Genomic DNA, 16,917 nt, shown 5'->3' with positions numbered 1-16,917 from the left:
AGCTCCATTAGGATCTGCAAAGCCACATGAACAAAACCCTCCCACAAAGTGATGTAAATGGCTTTGAACATTTCAAAGAAATCCCACTGAGGCATCAAATCAGACTCTTGTTGCCTGACCTTAACTCGTCTCTCTGCCCAGGGTCAGTCCTTTGCCTGATGTTGTACCCTTTCCATTTAGAGATGTTTGGAAAAGGTGCGACTGAAAGGACAGCCTCATGCTGGGTATATTTAGTCATTCCCCACAGGAAATGATGGAAATTCCTGGCATTCTTATCAGGGAAAGGGGTGAACTAGGTTGGTGTCAGCCTTGAAGGGCTGTGGTGAGAGGAATGCGTGCAGTCCTCCTTTGTAGTTGGAGGTAGATAACTTCAAAGTGGCGCCTTCTCCAAATCCAGAGATGAAGCCAGGATTCTGGGAAGAGGCCCAGGAGAAGAGAGACAGGCAGCTTGGTCCCCAAGCCCAAACAACCACAAGTTGAGGCATCCAAGTGTTTATCTTGAGCAGCTTCCCAAAGACAGTTCAGCATCCTCTTGGTAAACTCTTTCAACCCTCTCTGCATTGAAAGCAGAAACTCATCATGTGCCTCGGAAAGAACCTTTCTTTCTGGCTATTTGGCTAAGTATATCTGTGCTGCTATTTTGCAGAAGCCCATGAAGTCTTCTGCACTGTTAGACTTTCAGTTACTCTAAACCTCTTGGCAGGAAACAGCTCAACAATTTACTTAGAGTCACTAATTTGAAGTTTCACATGTTGATCTTTTGGGGGAATGGGTTTGGAAGGAAGGGATGGCAGGTAAGAAGTAGAGTGAGAAGGTGTTCTGGAGTAGGGCTGGGCTGTACTCAATATGGATTTCTCAGACTGCTTCCACATGCACGGCACTGTGCAGGTTACACTGTTAAAAATATTCTTACTAATCTGAAATTATTATTCAAGGGAAGAGAAAAGGCCCAGCTTGTTTGAAATTATAGGTACAAGAAGGCCTGTGAAATTGTAGATAAACAAAACTATTCAAGGACACAGTTCCATGAACACTTAGGAAAAGGTATCAGATACCCCCTTTTACGGCTGTAAGCCCTAAATAATTTTTCAGCAGTTCTTTTAGAATTTTCCCACTTAGTTTTGAGCTCTCCTCCATAGAGAATGCTTCCTTTTACTTTTTGTTACTTTTTCACAGTTTGTAATTTTTCAGATCTTTTTCTTTCATAGATATGAGTACTCCCTATAGCAGAGCTCCAAGGAAGCAATTCTGTCAAACACTAACAATGAATGTTTCCAGCTGCCCCCAGTTGCTCATGGTTGACCCTAAATCTACCTGCAATTGTCACAGGCAGAACCATGTATCTCCTGCTCCTCCATCATTCCAATATTCAACATCCTATTATAGTATCAGATCATACTCCAAAGATAACACTATAGACCCCAACGTGACCAATGAAACAAAGGTGGTCTATATCACTACCCCCCCCCCCCCGCCATGATGACATAGGGGCAAAGTGAACTCCAGAAGGAGGGCCGAGGATACCGAGGGTGGTGTTTGCCATTGGGCCCAAACACTGCCTTCCAGGGTGCTGGGGCAGAGAGCCTCTGTCCCTAGGTCTTCCCTCTCTCAATTCTCAGCAGTAAAGCAGAGGGTATGATGGAACAAGAATCCATGAGGCTGCTGGAAATTGGAAGGCTCCATGGGCCTCCTAAATCCTAGGCACCATGTTCAAGCAGCAAGGCCAAAAGGTTGAAGAGGGAACCTAATATCAGAATAATGGGCACCACTTACAGAACACTCACAGAGCCAGGCTCTGTGCTAATCCAGAATCCCATCTAATTCCACAACACCCCCATGAAGTAGGCCTATTATGACCCAAATTTCATGAGAGGAAACTGACACTTTACAATATTACGCAATAATGGGCCCAAGGTCATAGAGTTAATGAGTGTTGGAACTCAGATCCAAACCCATATACTTGGTCTCAGCACCCACACACCTAGCTACTGACCCCCCAAAATGAAAAGCAGCCATCAGGTGGAAAAGATGACACCTGGCCTGCTGGCCTCATAGAGTTGTGAAGAAAAAAAATCAATTGTAAGTCTTTTGGGAAGATAAAAATGATACGTGAACGTGAGCTGGATTTGTTATGATCATTTCTACGTGCATTAAAAGGCAGGATCTGGAGCTGATCCTTCTTCCTGTACTTCTCCCCTTCGCCTGTGGAATTTTGATGCACTTTTCCCTTGGAACTGAAATGACATTTTTCTTTCCTCCTACATATCATTTTAATAAAAAATTTTTTTAACTTGAATGCATTCATACTAATCATATGACTAATCAAAAGGTTTTGAAAGACATTTTTGGATTAATTTATCGTAAATTCCTCAATTTATAAATTTATATTTATTCCTTAGAATATAAACTTCTTTTCTTTCTCTTTCTGCTAGCTATAATAATAAAGGTTTCTAGAGCTATGTGTGATACTTTTGAAGAAAATAGTAACTGGGAAAGAAGTAGAAGATATCATTGTAGCACATATCATATTCTATCTATAGAAAATAAAAATTAATATACTGGCACCTCATGTTCCAGAGGATGAATTCTGCCAAACTGTAACTATAGTTATATCCCAAATTAATTAGCTCTGCATACTGCAGCCAAAAATCACTGACCCTTAGAATCTGATTAAATTTACTTCATTAACCTTTCAAAGTTGCCCCTCATTGAAGCTTTGGTCAGAGGAGAAAATCAGTGGCAAACTCATCAGATTTTCCTGCCTGGGAAAAGGGACAAGAAGCTTGACATACAGAGAGACTCAAGAAAAAGAAAAGACCTGATTGAGACCAAAGTGCAATAATGAACTCCCGAATAAAAAAGGGATGACTGTCCTAAAATAATACCACACCACACGAGGTCACTGGGAAAGGCCACCCATTTTGCTCTTTATTGTAACATTGCACTGAATTTGAAAAAGCACAATATTATTATGTAAACAGCTTTGACTTTATGTAGCAAATGCTTCTGAATAACTATTTATGAACAACTTTGGAAACAAACCACCAGGTAACAATTTGCTAATACAGCAGCCCCTTTGCCCTATGGATATTAACTCCTGGTTCATCTGTAGCCTAAATTCAGTTTGTGATCATCATACTTGCACAAAAAAAAACAAAAGTACCTAAAATTAGACAATAACTAAACTTTATGTTATGTAGTCTACTTTTGCAAAAATAAAAGCCAACGATATTACCATGTTCAGAGGTGAATCTCACCTTTTTACATCTCCAGGAATGAGGTTCCAGATCTGTCACACTGATACCCAGCAGTAGCTATGCTAAAATATCCAGAGAGTGATGACGGCCCTCCCTCTCAGGACAGTGATCTCACCACCTTTGTCTCTGTAGTGCTGCACCTTCAAAGCACCTGTCCATCTGGTCTCTCTCTTAGTCTCACCAAAAGCCTGCAAGGTAGACTTACCCACCTTGGCAGGTGTCACTCTGCTCACTGGGCAGATGAAGTATCTTAGGCCCACAGAGTTGAAGAAATTGGTTTCAAGTCACAAAAGTAGAAGAGGCCCTACAAGGCTGCCTTCCACTACCACCTTACACCAACTTCATCTTCCTTTAATGGTTAAAGTTTAACCATACCTGAAGGAATGGGTTCTTGGGTTCTGTTGCTTTCGGTGACAAGCTCTGGCCCCTTCTTAGGAACTGATAATCCATTTGCTTTCTATAAAACTAGGTCGAGAGTCCTAAGCTCTGCAAAAGTGGTGAAGCTTCCCTGGTGTGGCCAGATTGGGAGTCCAGACCACATTAGGGTTCCAGAACTACAGGGACCCTTCTAGGACACAGAAGTTGAGAGATCATCTCAGCCTGAATGCTGGACCCTTCCCCAAAACTGCTCTAGCCTGGGAGTTAGAAGACCCAGCATCCAAACCCAGCTCTGGCTAACCTACTTTAGCAAGGACTTATCTGGTCCTCACCTTCCTTATCCGCAAAATTAAAGGCTGATTTAGATGATCTCAAAGGCTCTTCCATCTTCAAAATTCTTCTCTACCCCTAGGCTGGATATCCAACACTTTGCCTAAAAGCTGAATCCAAGAATCCTCAACATCAGAAAGTCTCTTTCGCAGCCTCTTCCAAGGTTTCCGTTTTAATTTCATCCCTTTCCCCTACTTGTACCACTTGGCATCATTCTCTTCATGCCTTTCTGTTTACGTTGTCCAATATTTGCATGTTGTTATAGTGTCTTCTCTGAGTCATTACCAGTTTCTGATTTCCACACATAATTTAACCATCGTACATAAAATCCTTTTAGCAACATTTTTTTTTAACCAAATCCCCACCCATTTAGCTAGTTACACGGTCACAAAATTTTAAATAAAATTTCTCTCAAGGTCACTCTTTTTAAGAAACTCTTTCTCTTGGTTCTTCATGCTTCTATTGATTTTGAAATACATACTGTCAACACTTATTTCGCCTTATTTTCACAAGTTTTATTTTCCTCTTTATTTCTGCCTTTTCGTTTTTGTTTTATTTTGTTTTCCTTTCCTTTAAAATTCTTAGTTTCACCTTCACTCCTACTACCACCTTCTGTGAACTCACCCCAGGAAAACAGAACACAAGGTACCAATCCAGAAATATGCAATTGTGTAGATACAGAACCGCGGTATGAAGGAGGGTAGAGAGAACTGAGTGTGAGCCACTTTGCTAGCATATGAATGGAGGAGCTATGGGCTTGATGCCGCTGCATTCCCATTTTAAAGCCCTTTTTTTTTTCCCAGAAAGAAATGCAGAAGTGTGTGTCCAGAAGGAAAAATGCTAAAACAATGAGGGAGCCAGAGCAGCTGGGGGTTGTTAACTTTAATCAAAGTCCAGCCAGGATTTTTTTTAAGCAACAGGAAGTAGATTCATTCTTTCATAGTCTTTCCTCCCTTGCCCTCCCTCCTTCTCTCTCTCTCTCTCTCTCTCTCTCTCTCTCTCTCTCTCTCTCTCTCTCTCTCTCTCTCTCACACACACACACACACACAAAGGCACACATACATAAACACACACATGTGCATGCACATTCTCTAATTTGTTTCTCCTCTAATCTTCATTGCCAAGGCACAGAAACTAGCTGAACAGAAAATCTCAGTTCCCTTTATCTTTGGAACTCTGCAGTGTTCATTGGCAGTTCAAAGCCAAGTTGCAGAGCACAGCATCATGGTCAAAGAGAGAAGGGCACCCGTGCACAGCAGCCCAGGAGGCACAGGAGTGTGTATTAGTCCCCCACGGCTGCTGTAACAGATTACCACAAATGTGGTGGCTTAAAACAACACAAAATTCTTCTCTTACAGTTATAGAGGCCAGAAATCTGAAATCAGCTTCGGTTGGCTGAAATTAAGATGTTGGCAGGGCTGCACTCCCTCTAGAAGCTCTGAACAGTAAAACCGTTTTCTTGCCTTTTTTAGCTTCTTGTGGCCACCTGTGTACTTTGGCTTGTGGCCCCTTCCTCCACCTTCTGCACACATCACTCCAATCTCAGCTTCCATCACTGCCTGCTGCTCTTAGTAGTCAAATCTCCCTCCTCCTTCCTCTTATAAGGACACTTGTGATTTTTAGAGCCCTTCCAGATAACCCAGGATAATCTCCATATCTCAAGCTCTTTAATTTAGTCACATCTGCAAAGTACTTTTTGCCATATATGGTAACATTCAGGCTGCACGGATTAGAATCCAGACATCTTTGGGAGCCATATCCGGCCCACTACGGAGAACCTGTGTCTAGTTGGGTTTATGGGAAAATCCTTCCTCTCACTATCCACTCAACATTGACTAAGTTAGGAGCATGGGGCCCGAGAAAAGAGGAAAGATGTTTTCTAAATAACAAAACAAAGAAATCTCATGAATTTTTGTTTCTGTCTTGTCACAGGTTTACCTTTCCTACCATGTTTTGCCTAATAAGCCATCTGGTTTGTATTCAGCGAATCCCATAAGCATCCCATGCCTACACACAGCTCCTGTTCCACTGCCCTCAGCATTGTGAGAAATCATCCACCTGTTAAACGGAAACTCAATTTCCAACCAGAATTGGGCCCCAGAGCCAGACATGTTCATGTGTGTCAAAGGTCCAGTAACAGTCTTGTTACTATATCCCAGAACAAGCACAAAGAAGGAAAAGAGCTTAGTTAGAACTCACCAAACCGCTTGTAACCGAAGGACTGCACCTCCTCCTCCTCCACGAAGTCGTCTGCAGAAGAAAAGGCACAGTGTTAAGCCCACTGAGGCCCAAAAGTGCCAGGTCAGCGAGGGACTCAGCCACTCCCATCTCCACCTGCCCCACCGGCCACTTCATCGCAGTGGCTTTCCTTCCACTCCTGGAACACGCCACACTTTCTAAGAAACACCACAGGGTCTTCCTCTGTTCTTTATGCAACTCCTTTTAATTCAGGTCTCAGCTAAATTGTCAAACATTCAAGACGCCTTTCCTAACCACCACCCAGCCACTCCTTGTCACACCACTCTATTTTAATATTACTTTCTGATATCCTCATTTGTGTGTGTGTGTGTGTGTGTGTGTGTGTGTGTGTGTGTGATCTTAAGTCCCATGACCAGATGTTTTTCCTGTCTTGCGTCATGAATGAATCCCCTGTACCGAGAATGGTGACTGTCACAGAACAGGGTCTTAATAAATTTTGTTGAATGAATGCCTAAATAATTAACTATCCAAGAGTTAAGTTATCTTTACACAACTGAGCCTACAGCCCTTCCTTTCAGATGCTGGGCCCTCGGGTCATCTCTTCCACCAACTGTGGCAGCTCAGGAGCATAGCATAACTCCTGCAGTGACAACCAAACCCTTCCCGACTTTCCTTCCATTGGGTAACTGGGACTGACAGATGGTTTCCCAGTAAATGCATTTCAAAAGACAGCCTTGCTGTAGGAATTCCTAAATTTTTAGCTACTGTGGAAACAAGAGAGATATTAGTCCTCCAAGCTTTCTACAAAAAAAACAAAAAAAGCTAATCCCCTTTCTGCTGTGAATATGATACAATTTCTTATCACATCAGTAAAGAACTTTTCATTTTACAGTTCTTCCAGGTGTGGGTCTGACAATCTATTCTGTAATTAAAGGACACTTTTGAAGACAAGTAAAGGTGTTAAGACCAGGCCTTTCCCGGGAGCCCTAACCAATTACTCTTGAGTTGGTCACCATTACTGTGCCAGCCCTCAGCTTTCCCCCTACATGCAATCCAGCTCAAAGGCATTGCTTTGGCACTTACTATGGACCAGAGACTGCCAGGCAGTAGGGCTTCAGAAGTGAGTGAAACAAGGTCACTTCCCTCAAGAAGCCAATAGGCTTTTAAAAGAGAGAGGCAAGCAGGGAGAAAATAATGTCTCTGTGATTGTCTTTTACAGCCCCCCAAATGGGACACAGGATCTGGCTATATCTGAACCTTGACATGTTATGGAGAAACCATAGATGTTATGATGTCTATAATAAAATGTGGTGAACCTTAGAACACTATAGTTTGTTATGAAATGCTATGAAAACACATGTGAGAGAGCAATAACTTTCACCAGAGAATAGAGAATGATATCTTTGTATTTTTACCATTGTTTCCTTATTTAGAGAACAGGGAACAGATCTTGTTTGGAATCCAGAAGGCCGGGTCTATAAGTAAAGTAGTCCTCTGATGTCAAGGATTAAAGCTTTAGTTCTTTCTACGTGGAAGAACATGCTCACAACCAAGAGAACAACACCTTTTTCACCGACTCAATGACTGGTTAGTTCAACAAATACATATGAATCCTCTAACTCTGTGTCTCCTTTACTAATTCAATCCTATAAATGGCTGAGAAGCTGAGTCTAGTCTCAGTGAAAGAGAAACCCTTATCTGCTGCTTCTCGTTAGAAATCCATGAATTTACTTATTCATTCTCTAAATGTTTGCAGTCTAAGGGAGCTGATGAGACATGAAGATAAGTAATGATGCCACCCAGACATCAGCTTCACCTGCCAGCTCCAGCCCCTCCACCACTGCGCCACGCCAGCAAAAGAATCTACTCACAGGCGGACATTGTGGGCCAAAGAGGCATCAACTGAAGATTTCACAGTGGAAACAAAAGAGCAGTTTATGCTGCACCCTCAATAGCAAACAGCTTAAAATTTCCCGGTAGACATTTCTGTTCTCCCCCAAAGCTTCTTTTCTGCAGGCCCACCATTAGTTAGTTTGTTTGTTTTCTTTTTCCTCTGATCTTTTTTTTCCCCATGCAGCATTTAGTCTGACTGACTCCTCTTCCCTTCCTGAAATTTCTCTGGGAACTTCAAATTACTCATATTTTTGTTATTAAAGCAAAGCTCAGCCTTCCAAATTAACAAGCCCAAACCCATTAGGGGGTTCAAGAAAACAAAGGCCTTACAGGCAACTGCCTACTAGGACTCAAGAAGGATGTTCTGCTTCTTGTCTTAGTCTTCATTCAAAAAGAATTAGGAATTCTTATAGCAGCTATTAAAAGAATACAAATTTATATCTTCTCTAACTCTAAAATTAGATAGAAAATTATGTGAGACATACAGAGTACAAGTAAAGTACCACAAATAATGTCTGACTGGGATTATCTGAAAGGTCTCATACAGAAGTATCTTAAATCAGTCTTTCTTAATGTTTTTTTTTCCTTTGGAGAGAAAGAGAATTTGAGAAACACTTCATACTATATTCCTTTCTTGGAAATTCATAATAGATTCTAAACTAGTAGAGACACTTCAGAGAGAGAGAAAAGAAAAGCTTGTTTAACTTTATTTTACTCAGTGTTTTCAAAAGTAGACTTTTGAATCCTTTTTAATATCCTTAAAAGCTGTGTAGAGTTGGCCTTAGTATAATACATAGTTCAATAGTTAGTATTGGTGTCCTCCAGAGCCCGCTGCCAAATTTTCCCAGCTGTTCAGCTGATGAACAGCCAAGTCAGGCTGGTGATGGAGTTAGGCATTTAGGGAACTGACAAAGAGAAAGATGTAGGAACTGATGGGGCTTGTGGCTGTGTGGACAACCCACATCAGGCTACGAGAGCCATAGGAGAGGATACGAGGTCAAGTGTGCCTAGTGCCTGCACATTTTGGAAGGCAAAAGGCAATGACAGGGCTCACAATGGCTGACAGATGGATGTGAGGAAGTCAAACAGCTAGACATTATGTGCAGCGTTATTTTCTGTCCTCAAAACCTTTTTGTCACACTGTGTAGACCCAAGCTAAGTGCATCCCAGATTGTCTTTATAGTATTGGGGGCCTACAAAGGTAATATACTCAAATAAAGACATTCTCCTTAGAGACTATCTAGTCATTTTAGCAACTGTCTCTGACACAATCTACACTACATAACTGCTACAGTCCTATGTGAGCAAGGAGTTGGTTAAGATTTAAGGCCCCTAAGTTCTGTGATGGCCATAACTTGATACCTGCTTCTGACAGCAGCTTGTCTGGAGAGAAGAGGTAGCCTTCACATACTAAATACCAAAATGTGTTTAATTTGAGTTATATCTATGGGCCTGGACTTTCTTGGCTTCCACAGCTATCCTTCAGCACTTTGATTTTAATAACACTGTCTTTTGCTTGCTTATATCAAATTGTGACTTTTATTTTTTACTTTCCTTGGTAACTGGCACAGAGCCACACTGGCCAAAGGTTTCATGATAGAGAACGTTGAATGGAATTCTGTTGCTGATTCATTCTTTGAGCCTTGCTATTTCAGAGTACCATGAGTTCGAGTGAAGTTTTATTTAGGTAGCTTAGAATACTAAGGGTCATACATAATGTTCCAATCAATCTGTGGACCAAGCTGTGTGATATCCCTGTGGTTAGGAGTTACAGCACTTAACTGTTGGTATGACAGAACTTAACTCCATCTGCTTTATATTCCAGTTCTGGTTTTGACTCCACCAGATGGAAAGCTACTTGAAAACAGGAAACTTGTCACACTGTAACCCTCAGCAACTAGTACATTTTATGGCACATTACAGGCACCCAATAGTTGATGCTGAAAATTAAGCAGATTAGAATTACACAGGTGTCTTTCTCTCCCATTAACTGGTGAATTCCTAAGAAAGACATTAAATCTTTCTCTTTTATTTATTTTTATTTTTTGTATGTCCGCCACATTTGGGAAAAATAAGAGAATTAATACTTAGTCAATAACTACTGAATTTCGGGTACTTCCTATTCCTCATGTTTCTCTGAAGCGCAGAAAAGCTACATAATTTGACCCAAGGTCTCACAGTTTGTGAGTAGCCAGACCAAGACTAAAACGATGATCGCTGATCTCGCAAACCCAAGAAACTAAACCTTGTGCTAGCAACAGAGAAAGCTAGGAAGCAGTGCTTTATACCACAGAATTCTGAAAAGGCTTAGGAATTTGGGACACAGGTCATTCCAAAAGGAGAACAGAGGTGAGGCTAAAATAGGAGAACTGGTTGAACATCTGTTTAAGAAACAGTTGACTATAATAATAATAATAAAAAAGATAGTAACTGCTAATGAGGATATGTAGAAACTAGAACCCTCATACGCTGTTTGTCGAAATTCAAAATAGTACAGTCATGTTGGAAAACAGTCTGGCAGTTCCTCCAAAAGGTTAAACATTTCTGCTCCTAGGTAGAGGCCCAAGAGAAATGAAAACATATGTCCACGCAAAGACTTGTACACAAATGTTTGTGGCAATATTATTCATAATAGTCAAGAAGTAGAAACATCCCACATGTCCATGAACTAATTAATGGATAAATAAATTTGGTACATCTAAATAATGAAATATAATTCAGCAACAAAAAAGGAATGAAGTACTGACAGATGCTACAACATGGATGAATCTTGAAAACACTATGCTAAGTGAAAGAGGTCAGTCACAAAAGGCCACATATTGTATGATTCCATTTATATGAAATATCTACATTAGGCAAATTCATAGAGACAGAAAGCAGATTTAAGGTTGCCTAGGGCTGATGGTTTTGGGAGAAAAGGGGGGGTCACTGCTAATGGGTATGGGGTTCCTTTATGGGGTGATGGCAATGTTCTAAAATTGATTACAATGATGGTTGCAAAACCTGTAAATATATATTAAAAAGACCTACTGAAATTCACACTTTAAATGGGTGATTATGTAGTATGTGAAAAACAAAAGCAATTGAACCTCTCTGGTCCCCCACAGAGCTGGTTGACTGTCCCTCCCTGTCCACAGCAGAAGATTGGAGGTTTATTATTCAGAGAAGATAAAACAAAAGTTCTGTTGTGAAACCAGGAATAGCTGAGGTAAGAACTATAACAGAACCAGAGGAAAAAGGCGAGAGTTTACACCATGAATGTTCAGACCACTTGGTCCTCTTCTCACACTCAGTCGGCTAAACTTTATCCTCGAGGCAAAAGATTGGAAGGTGTTTCCTGGGAAATCTGAACGGTTTTTTTTTTAAAAAAAGATAAACTAATGATTCTGGTTCCTGGAGGTCTCCACTGAAACAGCCCAACCAGATCAGCCTAAAGTGACTGTCACTGTTCACAAAAGCCACCAAAACAAAGAAGTTCTAATTAACCTTTATAATTCTCTGCTCTTATGTATGAGAATACAGTTAAGGATCTGACACAACCTCTAATATGAAAAGACAAAGATGAAAATAAAGAAACCAGATAAAGCCATTTGGAGGAAACACACATTTTGCAGGATGGTAAAAATTTCAAAAAATATCCAAATCTTATTGTCAGTATCCTTCTAGAGATCATATGTATCCATAAAATAATAACAGAGGACATAAAAAAGGAACTATCAAAGAAAAAAGAACTCTTAGGAATTAAAAATATGATCATAGAAATAAAAGGGTAATAGAAGAGTTAGAATATATAGTTGAAATATTCCAGAACGTAGGGAAAAAAGCAAAGTAAAGACAAGAAAAAAAAAATAGAGAATCAATCCAGGGGGTCCAATATTCAAACACCAGGAATAAGAATGAAGGAGAGAGGCATTAGAAGAAAAATTGAACAACATCTTCCAGTACCAAAGGATATGATTCTCCAGAATGAAAGGGCCCATCACTTTCCAGCACAAAGAAAGGAAAGAGATCTACTCCAAGACAAATCATCAAAAAATTTCATAATACCGAAGACAAAAAGATCTTAAAAGCCTCCAGACGGACAATGAAAATTACTTACAAGAATAAATTTTTAAAAGGTTTCACATATCTCAACAACAAAATTGCAGCTGAAAGAAAATAAATTAGAGTTTCAAAATTCTAAGGCTAAATTCTTTCCAACAGAAATTTCTCAACTAAATGAGTAGGTAACAGAAAGATCTTTTCAGACTTGCAGATTCTCCAAAAGTGTACCTCTCGTGCACACTTTTCTCAGGGAGTTATTGAAGAATGCATGCCACGAAAATAGGAACAAACCCAGAAAGATGTGTATGTGTGTGCGCATGCACACCCTAACCTAACTCTCTCATCCTGAGTAGATCAAAAGGCTCCACAAAAGCTTTTTTCAAGAAGATGAAAATGAGAAAATATTTAATATGTTTGAACATTGCAAAGAGATTTAGGGAAGTGAAAGAGACTTTGGGGATGAATAATGATATACATATACATAGGAAGCTAAACAAACAAAATAAGATTATTAACTCCAGAAGAAATGAAACTACACAGAAAAAAATATAGTCAGCTGTGAATAGCACTTACATAGCTGTAATAATGCAAAAGCTGAATACTGATCTAATCAGGATTGTGACATAACTACATTGCAACGATGGAGGTGTCCATGAGGGTTGTCAGGTGGAGGGTGAAAGAACTAAACCCTCCTCTTCTCTAAAAAGAAGACAATATATAATGCCTAAAGCCAAAATAATAATAGTCTGCAAGAACACCATAAGCTTCTCACTTATAGGTCATGATATGGGTCATAGGAGAACATCTGCATAAAGGGCTACCACCAGCAATTCTTTCCATCCCTCACGTGCAAGTCCATTTTCACTCCTCTTGAATCTGGGAGAGCCATGTGAATTGCTTTGGCTGAGGGAACATAGCAGAAGTAGCAGTGGGTGATGGTGGGGCTTAGGCCTTAGTAGCCTCTCAGGTTCCGTTTGCACCCACTTGGCAGGCAGCTGCCTGCCTTGCTGGACTAGAGGCCACCTGGAGAGCGAGGATCCCTGGAGAATGAGGGACAATGAAGAGAAGGAAAGAGAGACTGGCCAGCCCTCAGCCATTCCAGCCACCCCGCCAACGTTCCAGCCTGGCCAGTGCCCCGGGAAGCAGAGACCAACCTGGCCCAAATAGTAAAATCATGAAAAAATAAACAATTGTTTTAAACCACAGGGTTTGAGGATGGTTTGTTAAGCATCAGTAGATAACTGAAAGAAAAATAAATGCCGAAAGAAAACGCTAAAAATGTTCTCAAGAGGTTGCCTCTGGGGAATGGAAAATGAAGAAATGATGGTGGGCTGGGCAGGAAACTGCTGTTTTTCATAATAAATCTGTGATATTATTTGATTCTTTAAACCACGTGCATCTCTAAGTTTGATAAAAATAAAAAATAAAGTAAAACAAACAAAACAAGGGAACGTGAATGGAAAATAAAAATCAGGTAGACAAAAAGGAAAGAGCCCAGGTCCAACAGAGGCTCACAACCAGAAAAGGTACCCTGCACACTGAAGGGCCAGTGTGCAAAGTCCAAACTGAGGCAACAGAATAAAAAGTTTGGACGTGAGGCCTTAAATACACGGCACAAAGTAGGTTCCAATGAATGCCAAACTGAGGAAAACAAGTTCAGACTTCTTCGGGAGCCAGGCTAAAGGACCGTGGACAGAGGCTAGGCTGAATTTAGACTTTTGCTCAAGCTGGGCTCAGCGCTGCCATCCATCCAAGCATACCCATCAGCTACTCTGTACTGTGCCTACCTTGATGAAGCCCCAGCTCTTGTACAGTCATCACTATTAAAACAAACAGTGAAGTCCCATCCATTGTTAAAATATATAACTGCTTCCAAACAGCTGGGGAACACCCTCTGCTTTGAGTGTTCCTGCAAGCTGCCCTCAAGTGTCCCAACCACTATTACCTATTGTGGCAGGCCTGCATTGTGAGGAGGGGATAAGGTGCCTGGGCAGGTGCCCGGTGCCACCTGGACCCCTGAGTCTCTGGCCACCCTCCACTGGCCAGTGCTCCATGGAATTGCTTTCACTCGGTTGTCCGTGGAAACTGGCCTCCACAATATGTCATCTTGGTTGCTAAATATTTTACATGTCCCCTTAAATGTTGCTGTGCTCTTCTGAAGGACATTTCTCATAAGGCCAGAGGCTGATGTCATGATATAGCTTGGGCTTTAGAATTGAAAGAGCTGGGTTTAAAGACTGGCTCAACCTTGTACTGACAACATAAGCTCATGTCTGCCTCTCAGTCTCCTACGAGATGAAAACAACAATTCCTATCTCACACATTGTCAGGAGGGAAAAGTGAACTGATGACTGGAAACACCTGACACATACCGGATGTGGAATAAATATGAGGGTTTCTCTGAAGTAAGGGGTGGAGATGCTGATAGTAGCTACTATGTTTTAAGATCCAAAATAAATATCCTAGGACTTGAGTGCTCATGAAATACAGAATAGCTTTAGGTTTGGGTAGAAACTACTTTAATCTTCTAGTTTCAAAAAACACACAGCTCCAGTTGAAGTGAGCATGTGGGGGAAGGAGATAGCAGGAAAGTTTGATTAGCAAACGAGTAATATGGGAGGAGGGTTCAATTTGGGCTGTAGCTAACTGGCACTTAAGTATCCCTTTGATATTGAAGATTTATCTCAATGTATCTGGGGATGTAAAAATTGAAGACAGACATACTTTAACCTCGATTTAACCCTAAGAGCAGTATTGGTAATATCTGTCCTCGTTTTAAAGCTTTTATAAATATAAAACCTCATGTTGCCCCCACTGGCACTTCTGAGCCATAGCTGTTAAGTATTCTGCCAGTGAATGAGCTCAGTGTAGTGTAATGAAATATCTGAGGTTCAGAATACTTTCGATCGGGTGATTAGATCTGTCCTCCATTCAACAGCTCCAGGTCTTCCCTCCACCCCACCCCAAATGGATAAAGGAATTAGTAGCGATTTAAATATTTATAGATTATTCCAAATATTTTAAGAGATTCATTTTGGTTACTCAGCTGCCTTCTGAATTTTATGTTTGCAATAGGATTACTTTTAGGTTCAATGATACAGTTTTTTCAAAAGTCAAAATCATAAAGACATAAATGACTCTAATTACTAGTTCAACTTGTAATTCTGATGCTTATAAAAACAGCAGATTCTTGCTTTTAGAACAAAGAGAGATACAATACATTTTCCTTCTGTTATAGTCCAACAAAATTAAGATTTTTCAAATGACTTTTAGCCCTAAATTGATAGTAGGGGCTAAACCAGATTTCCCCCAATAGCCAACTTCAACAACTTAAGAAGTAGGAAACATTCGAAACCTTGACCCCAAGATCCATTAATCATGGGTAATTACAGGGGTGGTGATGCGCCTTCTTTTCTCCTATGAGGGACTTTCTCATCTAATCGTGTTGGTTAGGTTAATTATAGGAGAGTAAAGATGAGAATATGAATCCCTGCCTCAAACTTTATAAGGGCCCTAGAAGAGCTTCAAATACATGGGTCATTTGGCAGGAAAAAGTAATGCCATCCATTTCTCTGGAGGCACACATACAAAAAAAAATAAAATAAATGGTCTTTGTTTAAAAAAAAATAAAAAATAAAAACTTACACATCTGTTTCATTTTGAAGTAACTTAACTTTATGTTTAAGCTGTCCAGGCAATAATGTCAAAGCAATATACTGCAATTAATTACAAGTGATGTACCAAAATGGAGCTTAGGAGACAAAGTTTGAGAAAACTTATAAATGTGATTTTCTCTCACTTCTCACACTGAAATAACATACTTGAAAGTTTAAGAGGGGCTCTCATGCACCATTTGCCTCTTTAATTATTATAACATTACTATTAAAATAATGTAATTTGAAATGTGAAATATAATTCAAGTTAATTAATCAGCTCAAATCTCTCCTCAAAATGAAAATACCCCTGTCTTCAGCCAGCTTGGCCTCTCTTCCTGGTTCCTCCAGCCACACTTGTCTGAACCTCAAATAGGACGCATTTGACCTTTTACCTTGGATTCCAGTTTCTGCATAAGTGTTATCCTGCCTACGAAACTGCAAGCTCCTTGAGGACAGAGGCTATACATGTAACAAACATCTGAATACATTTAAATAATATACTAAAGAAGAAATGAAAGCTAGTTAGGACTTGGTGGCCCAATTGTTAATAATAAATAAAACATAAGTATAACAGCTTAATGGAAAATTCACACTACCAATGAAATAGACTTGACGTCAAGTGGTAAAAAAATATATATATACATCTGCCTAAAACTTATTTAGAGATGAATTTGTTTGGTTTTTATTCCTTGAAATCATATCCTTACCAGATAAAACTGGACAATGGATTTGAGATACAAATCTTTAAAAATACTGTCATCATCAGTAAGCACCTCAATAATAGTGCTCCTGGAAAAATTAGGGCTCCTTGGTACATTAAATGTATATATGTTTACCAGTTTTCTATCACTATCATTAACAAATGAGAAAATTGGACCATTTCACTATAATTACAAACTTCACTATAAACATGGCCCCTGAAATATGGCTGATTTTTGACTACATTACGATGATGGCAGAAATACAAGTGATGGCAGCTGGAGATGGACCAGGGCCAGCCAACACTGTTTCCTCCTATCCCTGAGGTCAGTGTTTAACATATTTGTAATTTGAAAATTGCTTTCATTTCAAACTGAGCTTTGCCTTCATGGGATAAGCTATAGCACTTGGTTCACTTACCATAAATGATTCATAATTGGCCATTATGTTACTGCCGGAAG

The 16,917-nt window shown here is 40.1% G+C and overlaps 1 protein-coding gene across 1 annotated transcript in view; it reads right to left on the bottom strand.

Moving 5' to 3' along the window:
* Window positions 1-16,917, bottom strand: part of COLEC12 (collectin subfamily member 12) — a 171,200-nt gene that overhangs the window by 148,092 nt on the left and 6,191 nt on the right. Inside the window, exon 2 of the mRNA XM_016164546.2 lies at window positions 6,165-6,215. Within this exon, the coding sequence (XP_016020032.2) occupies window positions 6,165-6,215 (51 nt within the window). The remainder of the gene's footprint in view (window positions 1-6,164; window positions 6,216-16,917) is intronic.

Source organism: Rousettus aegyptiacus, unplaced genomic scaffold (genome assembly GCF_014176215.1).
Source record: "Rousettus aegyptiacus isolate mRouAeg1 unplaced genomic scaffold, mRouAeg1.p scaffold_m13_p_12, whole genome shotgun sequence".
NCBI lineage: Eukaryota > Metazoa > Chordata > Mammalia > Chiroptera > Pteropodidae > Rousettus > Rousettus aegyptiacus.
Note: the sequence above shows the minus strand (reverse complement) of the source record. Positions and strands in the feature narration are given on the sequence as shown.